Below are 22889 nucleotides of genomic sequence, written 5' to 3' on the forward strand. Positions count from 1 at the left end.
ATCTGGAGCGCAACAACAAACGGAACAGTTGAGATGCAAACAAACTGAATCCAAGCATAAAGCTTGTGTTTAACTGGAACTAAACACACACACACACACACACACACACACACACACACAGTATTTATGCATTGTGTAGTTAACATCAGCCCCTTAGACATTCTCTGTCTGTAGAGTTTTAGTTTAGGAATGGAAAGCCCGATGCAGATGATTCGCATCAGAAACAGTGTGCATAGTTGTTTAAGGAAAAATGTGCTTGCATGCAGTTTTTTTCCGTATTCCTGCACCGCATTTACGCATTGCACTGGTGAGAAACTTTTACAGTGTTCATACAAACAACATCTTGGAAATAACTGTTGTTCGAATTCAAAGGAAACATCTTTTACACAAATTATTTTTCAAAGGAACTCTCACTCAGCCTCTTTTTTTTTTTTTTTTTTTTTTTTTTTTTACTTGAGCTGGTGTTTATTTAACAGCTGCTTTCATGAGCCACTTAGCCCCTCTTTCCCCCAATAACTGTAAAACGATTATTGGGCCTCTGGGACAGCAGGCCTTGGCTCATCACAGACGCTTCATTAATAAAGACACAAGGCAGTGGCTGGATGGCATAGTTGATGACACCAGAGCTGTATCCTCTCCTCCTGGCGGAGTAATGGAGGCTGACATCAGGGGGTGATGGAGAGACACACTGGCCTAATGAGGTGGGATTGTATTTGATGGAGGGGAGTGTTGGAGCGACTGACATTCAGAGAAAGAGACCAACGCTGACATTAACTTGATAAAAATAAATAAATAGGGGAAAGAAACTGTGATTGTCTTAACACGGTGATGAGTGCCACTGAAACAACTGCACTAATTCAGATGAAAAGCTGCCGATTGGCCGGAGTCAAAGGGCTGTAATGAAACCCACATGGCAGCAAGAAACGGCAACGAGTAACACACAGAGCCGGCGTGGCTGATATTCTTTCAAAAACTGACCAGATGAGGCCAGCATTGTTTTATTCTGAGAGCTGTTCAGCGTCATTGAGCCGCAGCGAGGCCTCCGCTCATGACTGAATACCTCTACTCCCAAACACCCATGTGACAGCACACAGGGTTTGATGAATTAACAAGAAAAACAAGTTTTTCTAAACTTGCCGACATAAAATATACTTGGTCTCTGCCCTTCGGCACTCTTTGGATACGTTGGTGGGGGCCCCAGGAGGAAAGCCTGGCCTGACAAAAACAGCCCACAAGCAGAGAGAACTCTTTTGTTTTGTACTTCAACAAGAGGAAAAACTGAAGGAACCGAAGATGCTGATATTTTACACACACAATGACATAACTACGATCACAGCGAGAGACATAACCTCCAGGGAAGACGTTTTTCTCTCTTTTCCTTTCATCTACGGAGCAGTTAGTTTCCTTCTAACCCAAGCGGACTTTTTTTAGATATTACCATAGAAACGTGAAGCGGATTCAGTCGCAACAGAGAAGCTCTCTGCAAGTGAAGGGGACTTCAGAGAGGCCTGGAGCCGAGCGGTGGCGCACATCAGGAGAGCAGGGCTCCAAACAAACAGGCCTCGGCTAGAAATTCAAACCAGCTGGAAACTGCAGACGCGCTATTAAGTAAATGACGGAGCGGAGCGGCCAACACTTTTCCAAACACCCGGAATCACGGCAAAGCCCTCGTATTTCAGAACTCTTTGCCAGTGAAAGCCACAGTCTGAGCTGCGGGGAGGAGATATTCTGAGATGATGATCAGAACACGACTCCACTGACCGACGAGAAGAGACGATAAAAGTGAATAAAACATGCCACTTAACACATCATCTCCGGATCTCAACTATTTATGATTATGTTATGGGATAAAATATACTATCAATTCAGAAACGGAATACTTTTGCACATATGAAACTCACTCTTGCTCTCCTAAACACTCACACAGACACAGGACTAACATTTACTTCCATCCTTATACTTAGTGGAGCTAGCTGCTCTGGTGCTCCTTTGCGGTGATGGACAAAACCTGGAACTACAAACCGCAAAATGTGGAAATTCAATTAGAGGGATTAAAGTGTTTCATAAAGTCATAGGTGGCTGTCCAGAGGAATTCCCATAAAACCCTGGGGCTCAGGCATAATCGCAGCGCACCGACGGCCTCGCTGCCGCACACAAACGCCCCCACGCTGGAAACCGCAGGACGGTGACACACACACCCACAACCGCGGTCTGAGACCTGCTTTGTGAATCGCTACTTATGGCCGACGTCAAGCCGACGGACTTCGACGACCACTCTCTGTCCGTCGTGCTGGTGCAGGCCTGGAGCGTCGATGGCTTACATTGTTGTTTCTTATCAAACACAGGGACCCGCGGGGCGGTTGAGGCTTTGCGAGCCCACTGCCGCCTTTCCACAATCTCCCTGATACAGCAGTGGATGGAAAATATCCCTTTATAGAAAAGGGTTCTCCTGCTTCTGGTTGTAAAAAGGGTCCCACAACAACCCGCTCTGCCCAATGAGTGGCACTGGATGTGAGCTGTAGCTAACAACAGAAGTTTGTTGATGGAAAACAGGGACCACACAGTAGAGCTAGGAAAACCCATGGGCATAGAGAAGTATACATTAAGGCCTGGGTTTGGTTAATAGGTAGCTTGAACAAGGAGTTTCAGAAAACCACGGACGACTAAACCACTGGGAGCTTTTTTCTTTCTTCTCCTTTTTTCCTACAGGCTGTTTCTTCAGTGTAGAAAAACACTTCTTCTCTACAGTAAATAAATCTGCATTATTTAATGCACCCCTATTATCATAATAATATTCAGATAGTGTCTGTATCATGCATACAATGAGATGACAGTGCACTGTAGGCTTCAGACTACAACCTTTTGACTGTAGCCATCAGCCTACTGTCTGTGTCAGTCCGCTGAACAATCTCCCGACTCAACCCACGCCGCTCTCAACTTAACCCACTTATGACCTGCCAAAAATAATTCCTCGCTTAAACCGTGACAAATAAAGTACGCTAATGAAGTGCTTTTTACTGTCAGCGGAGTACGGAGATCTGGTTAAAAGTGGCACCTTAATGGCGTCCAAATGCAAAACACATTGTCAGACTCAGGGGCCTATAACTTCATTCGATACAAGGGGGAGATTACCCACGATTTGTACAGCATGTGGCCATGTGGGAGAGGACGCTCGGAGCGGATTCAGGTTGTTCTTCACCGCGCTGAAGCAGAAACGCACACGTTTGTGGGGTGGCCTCGAAGAGAACTTCACTCATTCCTTGTTTCCTCCTTCCTGTTAGGACTCAGAGTGACATATATTAGGTTGGCCTGGCGCTACATTTTCTGCCGTCTGCCCCACCTATTATGCGTTTTATCATATCAATCCCTGTGAAATGGAAAACGGATGTGGCTGTTCTGGAGGGATGGAGACAATGAGTGGCAGCAGGCGTTTGAAATGTCCTGATTACTTCCAGGCTGTGTCTGGAAGTGAGAGATGGTGGTGGAGCCCTGGTCCAACAAACAGCGTGGCCTACACTTGGCCGCATTATGATTTCTGAACACGGAGGAGTCTGTTTGGACAGTGGAGATGTAATCATCGGTTTTTCTTATCCTTTTTTTCTGGAATGTACCAAGGAGTGAGTCTTTCATCGCAAGCCTGAGTTGGACAAGGAGAGAAAGACCAACAGGCTTCTGAGGAAATCTGGATAGTTAGGTATAAAAATGTTCCCATTCCAATGTAAAGGAATTCAAGCGATGGACGAGTGAATAAATGGCAATAAGTACCGCAAATGTGGCCAGATAGAGCCGGACTTTCCTCCTGGAATAATAAATAAATGATCGTTAGCTGTGATTAAGGACCCTTACGAGAAGACACCATAAAACATTTGAACTAATAGATATCACCATAGAACTGCCCTAGTTGATTACTTAAATAAGACAATTATTTTTGTATTAAAAAGTTTCCTAAAACGTTATGTTTAAATATGCAAATGAAGGCATTATATTGCATACATTTACACAAAAGAAATCTGAGCATCGGATAAAGCCGGGTACAAAATGATTGGTTCATTTTGAGACATATTAGAGTCAAAGTTTTTTACAGATGCAATTTTGGATATCTCTTTGTATCACTTCATCAATCCAAAAAAACCCAAAATAAAATAAAAATGTCGCCATGTTTTAAGTAATAAAATGTGATGTAAATCAGGCTATGAATGATATGTGAACAAACCTCTCTGTAAAAACCTTCACAATATAGAGAGAAATGAAATGTATGTACGTGCATATAGAGAAAACGGCATTTAAAGATGTTTTTTAAATTACATACATTTTAAAGACACTACAGGATAATAGGTTAAATAATTTAGATATCACCATGAAACCTCCGCAGTTGATAAATATTAAGACAATTATGTATTACACATAATTTGAAATGTTATGCCTAAATATGCAAATGGGCATTATCTAATGGTAACGTTTGGTGAATTTAAGATAAATCTAAAGACACAAATAGAAAAAAGTATACAACAGACATCTAAATGTGTATTTTCTATGTTTCTTTTCCACTATTCTGTAAGAATACATGTTATGGAAGCAAAGTAGCCCAAAATCTCACAATTGACCAGTGGAAAAAAAACAATGTTTTTGCCATTATAGCTAATTCAGTCCTGTTTGGTATAATATAGTAAATATTGAATATATAATTAGAGGAACATTTAGAGTCCTGTGCACGTACAATGTATTTCACACTGGGAAGATAGAAGCACATCGACTTTGCAGCATAGTGTGCAACATAAAACAAACAGTAGTCCGAGTAACACAGACGCAGCAGCGCTGCACCAACGAACAAGCGTAATCATCGCAACAGCAATACTTGATATCCAACATCTGACTGTTACACAATCACTTAGCGTGCACAGCCACGTCTGATTCACAGGCCTGTGGAGCAACGCAGAGTAAACACACAACCGCTTAAAAGAATGTCAACTGTGGAAAAACAGAGTTCATGCGCAAATATGGTACGCCCATTGTTTCACTGCAGGGAGTCAACTAGATTCACAAAATGCTGGTGTGGACCGTACCATCTCCAACATTGGCATCGCAGAAGAAAGGGAATGAGGTGGAGATAGTGTTCATCGGGAAATGTTAACGGTCTTGACAAGGAGCGGAGTTATGGGGTGGGAAGGAGCTGCGTAATGTTCTCTTCTTTGCATGTCTTTGCGTGGGTCATATGGTTTTTATCGAAGCACAATCACATGAGATAATGGCCGCCAAGGAGCTGGCCGTGCCAAGACTATGTTGTGTCTCTGTTGACTGGGGGTCATGAGCTTTGTCACAGGGGTGAAGAGCCGAGGGAGGGGCCTCAACTTTGGAACATGTCAAATGAGCAGAGATGACAAGGATGAGAAAAGAGCGAAGAAGAGGAGGAGAATGGGTTTGCATACAGTCACTCCACCAGACCGAATGACACATATAGTATATTTCCTTGTTCGCTTTGTTAAATAGCAAACAGAGACCGCTCTCCAGTCAGCTCATTGCTCAGTTACAGATCAGTCAGACCTTTGCTTACATCTCGGGTTCAGTGGTGTCAGAGGAGGAAAAGAACAATTTCTCTTGTTATTTTATATCCAAACCAGGTCTCCTTGTAAGGTTGTGATTGGTGTCAGTGGATCATATCATACAACATTCTGAGTCCACCTTTCGCTTCATGTAACCTTGCTTTTATATTTTCTATTCATTCGTGAAGTTTACCATGGTTTGACATGAGTATTTTCTACAGACTCACTGTGCGAATGAACTCGCTGCAGGTGAGAGCTAATAATGCATAAAGCCCAACAAGCTGTTATATGATGAAGATTAATTCACAGTATTTATTTACATAATCTGGATTCATCAGGCTAAAAATTGTCAATACCTTATAATAACTGCATAGCTACCACTTCTATTATTAAATTGTCTTGCTCATTATTTTTTGACATTTCCAAGCAATGGTGTTCTCTTGCTAGAGCGCCTACAACCTCTCCAAATAGCTTCAAAATGAATACCTCTATCCAAGCAGCCCCCGCTCCGCTTGCTGCCACCTCCACTAAACACAGTAGGCTGCCCCATGAGTCGGAGGTGTGTTTTATGGAGCCACAGTTGCCACTCTTAATGGCAGCCGGCGCTCTGACGTACGCGGTGGACCACCAGAATGGCACTCTGCCTGCAGCATTGGTGGGAGACTGCAGGAGACGTTCCCCCCAGTAGACGAGAATAAAAGTGAACCCAGAGGTGACCTGGTTGAGACCTCGGCGGGATTTGCTGTGTTTTAATTCCCGATACTAGCTTTCCTTTGCCCGAGGCCCGCAACATATGATACGCCGAGCTTAAGTGACTGAGAACTAATTGTTGTGCCAGACCCCTCCTCCTAAAAACCTACAGGTTTTGTGTAGCATCAGTTGTCAAGTAATCGGCCCCACATGCCGGTTTCACAACAACGCAGCCTGGTGGATAACACACACACACACACACACACACACACACACACACACACACACACACACACACACACACACACACACACACACACACACACACACACACACACACACACACACACACACACACACACACACACACACACACACACACACACACACACACACACACACACACACACACACACACACACACACACACACACACACACACACACACAGAGAGAGAGAGTAAGTAAATGCAACACATTGCGTGCCTCCAGACACACTAACTTGGCTAATTTGTTTCTGTGAACGGAGGAATTCACATCCCCGCGGATGAGCACTTTAACGACTTAGCTGAGAAAAAAATAAATAAAAAAACACTTTCTCATCAATTCATGTTCTGGTATCAACTCAACTGGGACCAAAGAGAAAGTGTGCATGCTCACACTCCACATGCAGTTGTTCAGGCATTGCAGATTTTGTAATATTTACTGGTTGCACAAGAAATATGAGGGAGCTGGTGAGAGTGAATATCCACGAAGCCTTTCTTAACAAATGAGCCCGAGGTGGCAGCATGGCAGCGTGTTCCCACCTGACGTCCAGGGGTTTCTCCAAACAGCCGCCCCGGACTTTTGCCCCAGGCCTCCTGAATACGAGGCCCTAATAAAAGCAAACTTCTCCCTCGGCCACATCAAAGCAGGGGCGACCCGCTGTGGCCTCGAATCCTTCGCCAGCATCCCCTGTATCACTTTCAAACGCAGCCACACAGGGCAATTTAATAAGAGATGGACAGCTAATGTCTCCCACCCAGGCTGTAGTCGGTCGGCGAGCCGGGGTCTGCCGTGAAAGCAGACCTCTGCTTTGTATCACAGAGCCAGACGTCAATGCCCGCATAGCGAGCCTGGCTCAACAAGCGGCGACCACCAAAGACAAAGAAGGAAAGGAAAAAAAACACACGCACAAAGACCAGATAATAAATGTGTGCTGCAACAAAAATGCTGTCTGTTGGTAGTCAACAGTAGAAGATCCCGGCTCAATGTGTAGGCGTCAGTACAGAGATCATTTCCTAATATAACCCCCGATGAATGAACAAGAAACGTACAGCAGAAAAGTCTCTGTCTCACATGTGTGCTGATGTGAGATCCAAGCCACAGAGAATCAGACTCACAGCAGCACACAGTTGAAAGCGATGTGCAGCCAAACCTGGACGGGGAATCTCCGTTTGCAGCGGGTTGCATTTTATCGACTGCGACATGTTTACCACTGCTTCGGTTTTGAAACAATGGTGTATTATCACTATCACATGGAGGCGCACCGCTCGTGTGACAGCGTTACACTGAAGTGGAGTCGACCTGATAACTCATCCTTAACGTGGACGTAGTCGGGCACACATGGAACGCATGAGGCAGGGCTTTGAACGCAAGCTGAAATTTCATCCTGCAGAAAACACTGATGGTCTACCGAGCTGTTAAAAGCAGAGCGCGTTAGCTTCACTGACGATAAGAAAGAGCAGCGCTTTCCTCCCCGTGACCTTACGTTGAAGGTACAGTGAAGAATTTGTTTTATTTCTATGTGCATGGGGTTGCATTTAGTTTAACGTGCGCCCTTTCAGTCACTGACTTTGACAGAAATAAGTCTTTAAAGACGTCCCGCTGTCGTTTATTAATCAATCATTCTGCAGAATGCGCTTACAAAGTCATCATGCACTCCTCACATGTGCCCACCTGTGTTGCAGCTGATGGTTTGCATCTGGTCTCAAAACCTTACGTTTGAATCTATCTGCATGGGTTTCATGGACACAGGTGAGAACGTTCTGCTGTCCGGAGCTCATTATTCATCTGCGGTGGAATAAATTCCTTTGAAGCTTGTGAAGAGATTTGTTCCATTCTCGACTACCAGAATAAGACATCTCTCCATCACTGCGCCATTATTATCTCCGCGGCCGTGTGTGTGTGCGTGAGTGGGTGTTTTTGCACCTCTGCGTCTGTCCACGGCTAATCCCGAATTCTGCTGCACCAAAGGACCTCTCGAGGCTGCAAGGACTCAAACTTTCTCAAAACACGTTTTATTCGACCGCTGATTGACTGCTGACTCCTCAATCACTCTTAACTGGCCCACAGCCACAACGGAGACACAGTGGGGGAAAACCGTTTGCTCACTTTTATTGTGTTTGGCTAACGGAACACACAGCTGCTCAGCCACCGCTCTGCGGTCAGAGATACAGTTATTTCGTGCATTTTTATTGGGCATCAACCTCAAGTTTACACGTGCGTTTTCGGAAAAATACACTTGAAGCCTAAATAAACCCTTCAAGACGCAGTTACGACCGTGAGACGGAGCTGAGACACCCACCTGCACAGAGCTCTGAGAGCGCATCTGTTAAGTACGAGTGGAAAACATGCCTGATGCACTCGCCGCCTATACATTCAATCAAACATTACAGCAGTTGTCTTTGCAGACACACCTGGCAGAGATCTGGGGTTGGCAGTTCGATCCCCGGCTCCTACTGTTCATACGCTGAAGCGTGAGCAAGACACCTAACCCCAAGTTGCTTGTCATATTTCCTGTATGTACCTGTATGTATACAATGACCGAAAGTTTGACTTTTTCTTTTTTTAAAGTTGAAGTTGTTCTGCGCTGCACTTTCTAGTTTCAGATTTTATTGCTAGGAAGCTGACTCAGATGGAGAATATTTCTCCTCAAGCCATTTGCATGTGTATTCTATCAGCAGTCAAATTAAACTTTCAGCAAGAGTGAGCGAGCAATGCTACAGTGGATGGTACCACATGGTTGAGGGTCTTGAAACAGCTCAGATGAGGATGCATGGCTTTGATGAAAGAGGATTATGGCTGGGGGTTATGCGAGTTGAAAGATAGTAATATGCATTGAGATGACTGCATGCCAAATGTTCTAACATGTGAAAAGGATTACATAATGTCATGCACATTTGAATCTGTGTCTCTCTCTGGTGATTGGATAAAGAGCAGTGGTTACGTTTATAACACCATCACAACCAGCTGTTTGATAGTTAACGAGCTAAGTTATTCTATAGATCACTTGTTACCTCACACACTAAACTATATGTCACGCAAAAGAACAATATGTTCAGCTTGTGGGATATATGAGCAGTGTCATTTTTTTCTCACTGCAAAACTTCTGCCAGGTGTCTGTTAGAAGTCACAATGGTGCAAATGAATAACCGTGTGTCAGAATCAAACACGTGTGTGTTTAGCATTGAGAGTGCTTGGGATTGACAAGCGCTGATATATGTTAATTGATCATGTTTTCATCCAGGTTGTCCATCCTGTCTTTTTACCCTGTTGGTCTATTCCTTATCTGAATCTGTATACACAACTTCTCTTTCCTGTCAGTCCGTCCTGGGAGAGGGATCTCCCTCTGTTGCTCGATCTGAGGTCTTGTTATTGCCCTGTTATAAGTTTCTTTTGGGGGGGGGATTTTTTCCTTATCTGAATCGTGGACCTAAAGATTAAGTACAGATTGTAAGGCCCCTTGAGGCAAATGTGTAGTTTGTGATATTGGGTTATATAAATAAAATGTACTGATGATTGATGGAATGAGTGTTACATTAGAGTTTGGCGTTGTACAACGCACACTGAGCTAACAGCGTACAGCAGCGTATTTTATAATGGCTTCCATTTAGGTTTAATAACGCTTTTTCAAAACACGACGGGCCGCTTTGTCGTTCCCTTTGGGGGCTTCACGTAGCACTTGTTTTCTTTTGCTGTCTGAAGTGTTTTCTTATCTGGCTTATTTTCTTAATATTGGACTCTGGTGGGAAGATGGCAGACTTGGATATTGGCTAGCAGCTTGTGGTCTGGCATCAGAACTAAAACCTCCCAACGCACAGAGGTTTGAAGTCAGCCACCTGCTAGCGCTAATTGCCCGGTCTTATTCAGCGGAGAGGCCCTTCACTCCCGCCCGGATGAGGAGGAAAAACTGGGAATGGAATGCAAATTGTTATAAGTCAGTGGTAAATGTCTGAGGGATGAATGGAGGGAGGAACCCAGGTCAACACATTAGGAGTACTTTAATAAGCAGGGATAGGTCAAGAGTTCAACCCTCCCGCTGAGGTGTTTGTGTTTATGAGAGATGGGGAGAGAACGTGAAACCAATTTAGGGCATTAATTCATCTTGTGTACCTCATGTCAGCCTTACGCACAGACACATTTCATGTTGGAACCATCTGCTCCTTCAAAGGACAAGTCTGGTGATTGTTTTCATCAAATTCCATGAGAAGAGCAAAACCAACAATGAACTGATGCCTGCGTACCCAAAGCCTGATCGATCTTAGTCCTCTGTGCCATAGATCTCTGTGCCATAGAAGCCATGCTAGTGAACACAGTGGTGCTTTGAGCTACATGCTAACATGCTCACAATGATAGTACCAATGATGATGCAAGGCAGGTATAACTTTGTCTATGTTTACCATCTAATGTTAGCATGCTAGCACGCTAACATTTGCTAATTACCTCCAAACAAACGATATTTGTACATATACCCAAAAGCACTGGAATAATTAAAATGTTGACGCTAAATAATAGTCAGAGGATCCTCAAAGTTATTCTGGAGACCATTAATATATATATATATATATATATATATATATAGATATAGATATAGATATAGATATAGATATAGATATATATATATAGATATAGATATATATATATATATATATATATAGATATATATATATAGATATATATATATATATAATATACATCTAATATGTCATGGCAACACATCCAAGTTGTTATTTCAGTCTGGACCAAACTGGAGGACAGATATCCATATAACCATTCTGGCACCGCTAGCATGGCAAAAAATACATCAATGTTGCACTAGGCAACGACTTCATTTATTATGATGGACACGGGCACTGTAATAGTGTTATGAGTTGCTCCTATATACACAGTCCTGCTGCTGTAAAAGCACTTACAAGCGCACAAAATCTGCTGCTGAAAGAAAAGTCTCCAACAACTGCATAGTTTACTCCAGTAAAAGGTGCTAAAGACTGCAGTGTTCAGGCAGTCTGAGGAACCTATTGAGCCTTTCTAAAGACTCATGTCTTCAGTAGGGACTCTTCATTGTTAGCAGACTTTAGTGTGAGCCCTTCACTAATTCAGGAAGCAAGAGAAGCACTTCAGAATGAGAGGTATACAGTATACTAACATTATGCCATCGTCTGTGGTTTAACCAGCACAGTGCCTTCTTCAGAGAATGTATTGGTTCCAAAACAAATCTCAGCTTTGAGACACGGTAGATCCCCTTTGTTAAAAAAAACTTTGACGATAGGAAAACAGGATAAAACTCTTATGCTAGAAGTTAAAGTGTAATTATACATTTTGGCTTTACACATTCTGAGATCCTCAGATTTGTTATAATGAGTTGCAATTTAGAACCACAGTTGTGCACTACGTGTCTGTTCGTACCTGGGCAATGTTCTTGTTGAGCAAGTAGACACCGTATTCAAAATGAAAGCGCTCTCCTCTGGGGTACAAAGGGAATCTGTTGAAGACAGGAGAAAAAGACAAGCATGGCGTTACACAGGAACAGCCGATTTATTCAACTTGATCCATTACCAACAGAGTTTAGTAGCGAAGATGTAAGGACACTCGCAAGCCAACTAAGCACAGCCAAGCTTACAACAGCACTGAATCCATACTGTGGAGTCTATTGTAGGTCTAAGCGTGTGAAAATGTCAATGAAGGATGGTGGGATTTAAAAGGGTCCATTGTTTATTAATCTTACTCTGAGAGATTCAAACAACTGTTGCTCTTCGGCTTTCGCAACAGTATATGAATTCTTTCCCATCGTTGGGAGTGGCCGTCCGTGTAGCCAGCGGCGCTTAGATTCGGTAACACTTGCAGGAGGCAGATGAAACCGGGTCTGGGTCTATGACCCCCCCCCCCCCCCCCCCCCCCATCCCACAGACGCCACCTCCGTACCTTGTTAAACTGAAATATCAAACAGGGTAGAGAGGGCAATATGCCGATATGTGGAGAGGGAAAACTCTCTTTGCTATCAGGGACTTAGGGCTGGACTCATCCCTTCCTGTCATTATGTGCTTATGTCTGCTGATCGTCCACGGAGGAGGATACCGAATTTTGTGGAAACCAGCTCCATGAACTGAGCAGGGTTTTGCTCTGACAAACCCCACACACCAGTTAGCATCAACATACTTGCCGTGATCTTTGTTATCTACATTCACATCTTAGCTCATCTCTAAATGCTTCCCCTCAACCTTCAGAGTAACCTAAAGCTAATCCCACTCTTAACCTCTCACCCAAACACTGAAATATTGCTTTTTAAGAAGTGGGAGGGGGAAAAAACATCTTCTTTTCAGAGGATTTGCACCGCTCCTTTCTGCACATGAAATTGACATCTGGGGTTTATAAGAACAAAAAATTAAATTCCAACACACATGAGACGTTACCAAGGCCAGGTACATACATACACACATACATTATATAACATATGCACGGATGCAGCATGCACGCAGTTAGTCACATAAACAGCTGTTGCTTTTGTAGGTTGCAACAGTTGTTGATGCCAGAAGGCCACGTCAAAGGACAACAAAGAGCGGAGGATATATTATTCTAAAGATAAGGAAAACTAACTAATAAAGCTTGTGTTGTTGTATGATGCCTTGTGAGGGAGGCCCACATCAAAACAACCACTGTCAATTGTTCTTTATAGCAGCACCTCGGCGCATCTCCTCAAAAATAACTTCAACAAACGATGATAAAATGCACCGCCTCACTTAAGAGGAGACAGCTCAGGCTGAGATTTGGGGATATTTTGCTTCCATAACGTGTCTTTTTTCAGACTAGTAATGGACTAATAATGCCTCGTTTACATATTTAATCATAACATTTCAGGACACTTCACAAAAAAAGAATGATCTTAATGTAAGTAATCAACTGGCAAAGTGTCATGGTGATATCCATTAGTTACAATTGTTCCCGATTCACCTGTGGTGTCTCCCCCCTGCTTTCATTTGCTACTGGAGCTAGCTCTGTAAAAAAGGTAAAAAAGGGGGATTCTGATTGGCTACTTTATCATAAAGACATTATGGCTATGAATAGCAAAACTGAAGGGGGGGGGGGGGGAGGGTCAAGGCTCTTAAATGAGAGTCTCATTGCTCTCAAAGCAAACTCTAAAATGTGACACAGCCATAGGATTATTAAAAAGTGATATCCTTAGCGGCAAATATGAAGTGTGACCAATTACAGAAGACATGAGCCTCTGTCATGGTACGACAGCGCTGCCAGAAGCAGCAGATGCGTTCTGATGTGCGTGTTCTGTACAGTATGTGCAGACATGTGTTGAATGCTTTGCACATGTGTGTGTGTGTATACGAGTGTGTGCTGGTGAGTATGAGCATCCGGCATGCCTTCTCTCAGTGTGTGCCCCCTGGGGACTGGGTCATGGTCTTTAGATAATCCTTTGTGAGAGCAGATACCCCCCCCCCCTCTCTAACTATGACCTATAAGTGCTTGAGGCGATAGGAGAATACAGCAGAAAATACACTTCCTCAGTGCTGCCACTTCACTGGACTCTTCTGTCAACTGAGATCACTGCAGCGCCGCAGGGTTGATGTATTGATTCAGATGTGACTGTGACGTTTCGAAGGCCAGATTTTACTCAGATCTCGATGCTCCGGAATCTTTGATAAGACCCACGTTTCAGCATTTCAGCTGCGAGAGCACGGGGCTTTGGGAACATGAACTCGCACGAGGGTTTGGTTCCGTTTCTTCAGTTTGTTTTCTCCGACTCGTATGTGAGCAGACAACATTCTGAGCTAGTGCTCACTGTAAACACCTCTCTCACACATTACGCTGCAACCCTGGGAAGTGAAAGAAGTAAACCCTTAACAGATGGAGGTCGTTCTAGCCCTACAATGAATTCTAACAGGATGCTGCTTCTAAAGGAGTAAAGAGTGAGGCGCTGTAGCCTGGGGGGGGCCACGCAGCCAGACACTTTTTGGCCCTCCACATCCACCGACATGCGGCCATGAGCCCCCACGGAGTAAGCGACATGCCGGAGGCCATATCTCAGCACTGGGAAATAACTAACAGGGAGAGGAAGAACAACGAAACAGGCATTCCCCTTGTGCCCCCGACATTCCCAATATCACTTCCCCACGAGCAGATAGGACTTGTTTGCTGATGAACACTCACGAAAAGGAAAACAGAGCCATGTCCAGCACACACACACACACACACAAACGCACGGACACGCACAGTCACGGCGGAGTGATTAATGGCCGCTGTCCGCTGTGTCTGAAATCACACTGGAGAGACTCCAGTTCACCAAACACCAGGAATTCCTCCCGGGGACGTCCAGTAAAGTCAAATATATTATGACATACCAGTGGGGGGGGGGGGGGGGGGGGGGGGGGAAGAGTCTGAGGATGGAGGTAAATGGAGGCGTCAAAGCAGTGTGTGATTCAGTTAGCCGGGACATTTTATTGTTTTATATATCATCTAATTTGACCAGAATTGTCCCACTGAGATTTTAAAAAAGAAAAAAAAGTAAAAGAAAAAGAAAGCGCTCAAAATAAGCAAAATAAGCAAAAGTACAAAATGGCGATCCAAGTCGGCTCTGACCGACCAGGACGGATAGATACGTCACTGCTATCGTTTCTGCTGCAACAGTAGAAGAAGCAAGCGGTGTTTCTGAAGTAAGGAGCAGCAGAGGAAGAGGAGACGGGACGCCATCTTTAATCACTCAGCCAGCGGCAGCAGCATGAACTGAAGCGGTCCTGCACACTAAACAGGATGAAATAAATTACAGTTCCTGGAGGAGTATGCAGGCCAAAATCAGTACCCCGTCCGTCCATCAGGATGGAGGCTCCAGAATAAACAGACACAAACCAGAGAGATTCACACACGGGCTGGGGAAGCACTGTTTGTGGCACTAATTGTTTTTCTGTTGTTTCCAAATGAGCTCATGATCGCTTTCGCCTCTTGCACCTTGTTCTGTTGTGTTCTTTCGCTTAATTCTGTTGTACATATAAATCAAACGCAATCATCTCTATCTCAGCAGCTCCTCCTCAGATTTCCTCACTTTTCCTCAATCAGGCCGTTTCTTCCGTCAGCACATCCCTCCGCTGCTCCCCTCGGTGGCAGCTCTGTTGAAGGGTCGTGTTCGTGAAACTAACACAGCAAACCGAATATGACAGGCGCCATAATCAACACACCCGCTCGCTTCAGCATCCATTTAAAAAAGAAGAAAGACCGATTGCTGAAACACAAAATGTGCTTTCATTTAGCTAATATTCAACTCTGTGTGCACTGGGAGAGAAAGAAGAAGAAAAAGAAGAAGAAAAAAAAAAGAAAAAGAAAGAAGAAGAAGAAGAAGAAGTGACAGTGAGTTTAGAGCAGAAGTAAAACTCTCGAATACAAAACAAAAAGCCCTCATCATCCCCTGAGAGCAATCTCAGAATGGGATAGCTAACGTGTGAGTGTTGGCTCTGAGCGCAGACACAATAAATATGTAATTAATAAGTGTAGAGCCCTGGCATTGTAAAAAGACAAACGCTGCGTCTCACAGGAAAGTCCCCCGTCTTTATGAGCGAGAATACGTGCGCCCCGGCCTGCCAGCTCTCTAACTGCAGGGGTCTAGACACAGGCAGCTTCAAAATATAAAAGAAAGGACTCTTGTAAAAGGGAGGAAACAACCAATAAACACACAGCTACAGTGATGAGTAATAGGAAGTTCTTTGCTCCGTCTTCCTGTCCATTTATTTGTATTCCTGTTGAGGGATCTTTTAATAGCAGGCTGACTGTCACGTCTTTCATCTCGGAGTCATCCACCACCACCAGTGTCTCCACCGTCTCCCTGCTCTGCGCCCCGCCGGGCCTCTTAGCAGCACATGACACCTTTTACACCCTCCGGTTAAAGCGGCCACATTTGTGGGCTATTTGAGCAAAGAGAAGTGCTGAGGTTACTGCGGCCCAAAGACTCTAGTTAAAGCTTGGTGTATGCGTTTGTGCGTTGCGCATACAGCCGTGTTAAAACCAACATTGGTGTCTGTAAGTTTTACCACAATGTGGGAGCCAAAATGGAGTCCACCTGAGTTAAAATGACCATCGTCTCTACGTCTCCTGTTAAAAGTAGTCTATTAGAGGAGGCCACAAGGTCAGGCTTCTTGTGAAAACTACAGAGAGCATGTATATTTAAGCATGTTATAGTATGTTGGACTCCGGTCTCTTCCCTCTTGGGTCCGCTGCATTAAATGTAGGAGTGTAAAAAGGAGGATATAGCTATGCAGGTGGGTGGTCGTGCTCAGCTTCACCGTGGTTCACGAGGAAAACGGTGGGAGGACTCCTCGCGACCGGCTGACCTGCAGTAATGTATACACAGGCTGAGGTCGCCACATGTGTTGGCTTGCCTGTTTAGACATCCTAATTAATACTCCAAATGTGCAAAACAACAGTTCTGGCTCACATGTTGCAGACGAGGCTTGGCCACTACGTACAGCCCCTGTTTTAATGGTGTGTGTGTGTGTGTGTGTGTGTGTTCGCAAATGTCTTTAATGTGCAATTTCAAACGGCACGGGACCATAAATCATCTGGGCCTGCTTTTTAGAAAAAAAAACACCTGCCTTGCAACTGTCAAAGCTGTAATGGCAGTGGTTACTATATAAATCACAGTGAGCTGTAATTTTCAATATCTGAGAAATGATTACACTGAGCATCTGTCACTGAATGCTGTTTTAATGACCGCGGCTGCACTTAGGACCCCGGTGTAACCGTTTCGCCATCTTGGCCCGCGCCGTTAAAGCACCTCCTGAGTGATGTGGCGGGTGCTCGCTCTGTCATACTGGGTTTTCATCACAGCTCTTAAGAATATCCAGGGGTCTGCTGACCCCAGCTCCCGACCCCGGGGCTCCCATTTTACCCCCCCCCCCCCCCCTTACCTTTTGTTTTCTTCCATTGTTTTAAGTCACAAGCAGAGAAGGAAGAGAGGAGCTCAATCTGACCTGCAGCCAGACTGTACACAGCATCTCTCTCCAAAAACTTAGCGGACCATCACTTTAACAAACATGACACGCTGTCTGATCTTGAATCAAAATATTATTACACAGATTTAGGATTAATATTTCGACCCCACGGCAGTTTCTGGTCAACACCAATTTTCATGATGATAGCTGCACTGCTATCAAGAGCAAGAGTCCACAGTCGTGCAAGCTGCGCTGATTGTACTTCAGCACAGCTGTGCTTTGAGCTAAATACTTCCATCGGCATGCTCACAATGATAATGCTGGTATGGTGCTGAACGATTTTGTAAAAACAAAAAACAACACTGAATTGGGATTATTTTGACTGATATTGCAATTATTAATATGAATTATATTGAGATATGTTTCGCAATATTAGAGGGAATGATAACTTTTACATCATTATTCTCATTTTCATTGAAAGACAAAAAGAAAAGACCATGATGGTGTGATTATTTCGGGGATCTGTACCAAACACAAATAGTTTCTGAAGTCTGCAACATGACCATATTTAATCTAAAATGGTATTTTGACACACATTTCACCTTTAACTTTAAATTCTGCACCTTGCAAAATTTGCAGTAGGCCATATTGCGATTTGGATAAAATTGTGATTAATTGTGCAGCCCTGCTTATGATGAGCAGGTATAATATTTACAATCCTCAATATCTTAGTTTAGCGTGTTAGCATTTTCTAATTAGCACGAAGACAAAGTGCAGCTGAGGCTGATGGGAAAGTGATTATTCTGCATGCATTTGGTCATAAACCAAAGTCTTTGAGAAATGAAAATGTTGACCTGATGATGGGGCTAAATAAAAAGTCAGAAGGTCACTAAAATCATTACAATTCCTCCTGAGGTGGGCATTAATATTGAGTTTAAAACATTTGATGGCAATCCAACCAGTGACTGTGGAGAGATTTAACGTAAAACCACAAACGTCAAGGTGGCGCTGAATGAAAGGTCAGGGGTCAGCAAAGTCAGCAGGGTTTATCCTCAGGGCACTATGAATGGCTGTGCAACACCCTGTGCCGATCCATCTTATAGTCTTTGACATAATTGGACAAAGTGGTGGACAGACATGACGCTAGCATGGCTAAAAAGAGAGCCAATACTGAAAGAAAAACTGTGACAAGTACGTTCATGTTTTCCCCTCAGCCCATGAACAAGAATCCACCGTTATAAGATATGCTCCGCATCCTTCAGAAAGCCATATAGCGCAGATGCTTCTCGTTATCTTTTTAATGAAGTATGGACAACGACTGCTCCAATAAGCTGCGCAACAGCAGGGCTCCGAGATGAAGGGCTGCTTATGCAACTAACCTGTCAACCAGAGGAGACTCCTCAGCTTCTTCAGAGCCATCACAAACATAGTGTTCACGCTATTGTCCTTGAGTGATTGGGCAGAAAACCGCAGAAGACAAGTAAACATTCAGTCCATTCCCTGTGTGCCTTTGTAGTTGACATACAGACCTAAGTAATGAACAACTCGTTGGAATTTGATTTAAACTCCCTGGCTCCCAATTTGATCATCTCTTTCATCTCTTCTATGAAAAACACAGTAACTATGCAGTGTTGGGATCTGACTATATGGCTTCGACATGTGCTGTGGAACAAAGAGAGTCAGGCCTTCCCTTTTGCAAGCAAAGGTTTCATCCTGATTGTAGTTTGCGCACCAAACCCCCCAGCTCTGAAGAAATTCACATTAGGGTGTGAGTTTCCTCCCCCCAAAAACTATGTGTTCCTGAAGTTACCTGAAAGCAGCGCTGCAATCTAATTGGCCGAGAGCCAAGACACCCCAGGACCCCTGTGGTTCAGCCACTGTTCTACAAAACTACCTGCAACCCCCACCTCAAGGCTTTTTCCCTTCGACCTCCGTCGAGCTAGGGAGCACACCAACGTTGTTTCCCTTTTCAACCAAATCCTAGGTCTAACAGTTTATATTCGCTGGCCGAATTCACCAAACTGTCTATTTTATCTGTGTTCGTATCCACGAAGCGAACCCCTTTTTAGTCCTGCAGAAGTGAAGAAGCAAGACTTCTTCAGAGAGAGAGAGAGAGAGAGAGAGAACTTCCACTCTCCACCAAGCGCCTCGTTTGCTCCGGCCATAAGGACGCGAAAATCCCTTATCCAGACGACAGCGATTCTCTCCTACCGAGAGAACACCTCCCGCGGCCCGCAGCCGCGCTGCCCGAGCCCAACGAAGCTCAGAAGAACCCCTCAGAAGAACCCCCCTCAATCACCACGATTGCATCGTACCGTAAGGCGAAATAGAGTCTGGGCAGAGTTAATTTGTGTTTAACTTATCTTGTTCGTGTGCTTAAAGTACTGTTCATTTTTATAACGTGGTGTATGCTTAATAATCGCCGACACTAACGGTCTCTGAGATCGTTGGGGTTGTGGAGAAGTTGAGATAGCTGCCGCAGTGATCAGTTCAGGAGGTCAAAACCGCCGGCTGAGACAAAGAGTCGCGGTTCTTGCTCCCCTGGCTGAGAGAGCAATCTTCCGTACTCCAGCGCGGCGCGAAGGATCTTAATCTTTTGTTTTATTTCGTTTCTTTCTCACACACACACACACACACACACACACACACACACACACACACACACACACACACACACACACACACACACACACACACACACACACACACACACACACACACACACACACACACACACACACACACACACACACACACACACACACACACACACACACACACACACACACACACACACGGTCTCCTGTTGGCTATCCGCCATTTTGAGTCTCGCGCATGAGAGACGTCACCACGTCCCAACCACGTCATACATCGCTGAGCTGTTCCCTCGCTCCTCCCCCTTGCGCGCGCACGCACACACACATCTCTTTTCAATAGTCTGTTGATTTTAGATAACATGCTCATGAATGTATAGTTGTTGTTAGTTTAGATATTAGTTGACTAGATCATTCGTATTAGAACGTAATAAACTGTTATATTTTAAAGAGCAGCTGTCTGTGATTACTTTGTGCATGTATTGTGATGATAGCTGTATATGTGGTCTGTGCTCGAACTTAAACCTTCACTTTCACTCTGAATGTGTAATAGTACTCAGGCTGTTGACATTGTGAGTGAACACTAATTATGAGACTTAGTTTATCGTTTGGTTATTGGTCCCTGTTCGCAGGGTGGTGCCCCGTTATTATTAATAATCATTAATAATTGTTACTGACATTAATAATTCTATTGATGTCAAGAATTTAGTTTCTTAGATGCCGATAACCCAAACACGCTCCTTTACGTTCCCTACATATTGGTGCCCCCCTTTTGAGGCTATATTATTCCCAACAGCAGCATGTGCTCATCACACTGCTTAAATAATGAGTTATTCTATCATGCCAGACAATGTGCCGTCTCTTATAGAACATCAAATAATTCTCATTAGATATTAAACTTCATAATCATTTAAATATGGATAACTTGAATTCCAATTGGAGCCAAAATCTGTGAACTTGCTGAATGAAATGAATCTGTACTGTAGGACAGAGTGTGGTGAAACAATCAACATTCAAAGACGGAGAATGTTGATCAGGTGCCAAAGCATGAAATCCCATTGACCCACATTGGCGTGGTAGCAGAAATGCCCAGACGGATATCTTAAAACCCCTGGAGATGAAAATCTAATCTATCTGCATGGCTCGATACCTACTAGGGGCAAGATAGAAAGCCTGTGTGAGCTTGTAATTTTGGTGAACTCATTCTTTAAAGCTAGGGTTCCTCAAAAAATGTTTTTGTTATATTTGTGGAGATTCTCATTACATCCCGACAGAAATAAAATCAATCAAACGCTCCGACAAAGAAGAGAAAAAAAAAAAAAGCCTGTAACTGTGGCAGGACTGAAATAATCCCGTCCAACAATTTAATTTTCATTCGGCAACCTCCAGTTCTGAAAAGTGAAGCCAGTGCAGAAGTGCCTTAAACTTGCATTCTCTCTACTGGCCATCAGGGGGCGACTCCTCCGGTTGTATAGAAGTCTATGAGAAAATGACTACTTCTCTCTTGATTTATTACCTCAGTAAACATTGTAAACATGATTTATGGTCTCAATCTCTAGTTTCAAGTCTTCTTCAATACAGCATGATGTTCATTTAGTAAATGATGGTCCATTTAGAGTCAAACAGACCATAAAGCAGAGTATGCTTTAGGGCGGGGCTACACAGTGATTGACAGGTTGCTACCAGAGCCGTGTACGGCGTCTCCATCGCTCCTCCACAGTACAAATATAGTCGCCTCCGCTCACTAGTTGCACAAAAAAAAGCAAGATGGCGACGGCAAAAATGCCGAATTAAAGGCATCAGAACCGTAGTTCGCAAACCAATGGGGGACTTCATGATGACTACGTCCACTTCTTATATACGGTCTATGGTTTATACTGATAGTTTTGGGGGAGTGGCTTTGGGGGAGGCCTGAAGGGTCATTCCGTCAGTGTTGCCTACTTGGCAACTTTCTTTCTTAATTTAGCAACTTTTGAATCTAGTGCGGTCAGCTACTGTCATTGTCAAAGAGTTGGCAACACTGGTCAGGGTTTTTAGGTTGGATCATTTTGAAAATCGTGTTTACTCTTGCTAGTTTCTCAACATTACCAACCCTATCTTTAACTATAACAAATTAATCACCTTAAGTGATTGCCGAACTTGACTTCTGTAAATGTGTGTGTAGGCCTTCCTATATAATGTGCCTCTCAGCAGGATGCTTAACCGTGCCCTCCAGCCTCAGTGCTTTCCCCTCATTGCTGTGAAGGACAGGTTCGTTGGGGAGCAGTTCCCCCTCTCCTCTTTTGCACATGGTCCATGTTAAGAGACATGAAACCGCTGAAGCCCCGGAACAATAACCTCTTTTCTTGGAGCTCACAGGTTCCTTTCGTCTTAAGCTGCTGCCCCCCTTCCCCTTCTTGGCGTTCACTACCTCCACTGACAGTTTATTTTGCTTCTGAACCAAGCAGTGATGTGTAAATCCCACTTGCATCTTTTTTTCCTTGCCGTGATAAAGAACAAAAAAAACAACCTGATTTGCCTCAATACTTTGGGGCGAACGAATATATGAGGCAACGCTTGCTTTTTAATGGCTGGGCTCTGGACTCAATCAGACACTGGACATCTGGATCACATCTCCCTCGTTCTCCCGCCATGCAATCAGAAACACTGGAACCGGGCTCTCCACAGGACAAAATGTGGGCGCAACATGTCGTTAAGAGTCCAGAGAACGTCTCGTACTGGAGGGGGGATTTTGTGATCCAGAAAATACCAAATCATACAGGGTGCCAAACAGACACATATTCAACACCTCACTTTCAAACATTCTGACAGGGCCACTTTCAAACTCTGGAGGGGAACACAGTTCAGATCAACACATGCCGTGACATCTTTTCCTGGGGT

The 22889-nt window shown here is 44.1% G+C and overlaps 1 protein-coding gene across 2 annotated transcripts in view; it reads right to left on the reverse strand.

The window, feature by feature from the left end:
* The window catches only part of uvrag (UV radiation resistance associated gene), a 91021-nt gene that overhangs the window by 29134 nt on the left and 38998 nt on the right, over positions 1–22889 (reverse strand). For both annotated transcript variants that reach the window (XM_076101132.1, XM_076101133.1), the window contains one exon: positions 11897–11972. In XM_076101132.1, coding sequence (XP_075957247.1) covers positions 11897–11972 — 76 coding nt within the window. The remainder of the gene's footprint in view (positions 1–11896; positions 11973–22889) is intronic.

The sequence above is a fragment of the Anarhichas minor genome, unplaced genomic scaffold (genome assembly GCF_050575085.1).
Source record: "Anarhichas minor isolate MPS153535 unplaced genomic scaffold, ASM5057508v1 ptg000027l, whole genome shotgun sequence".
NCBI lineage: Eukaryota > Metazoa > Chordata > Actinopteri > Perciformes > Anarhichadidae > Anarhichas > Anarhichas minor.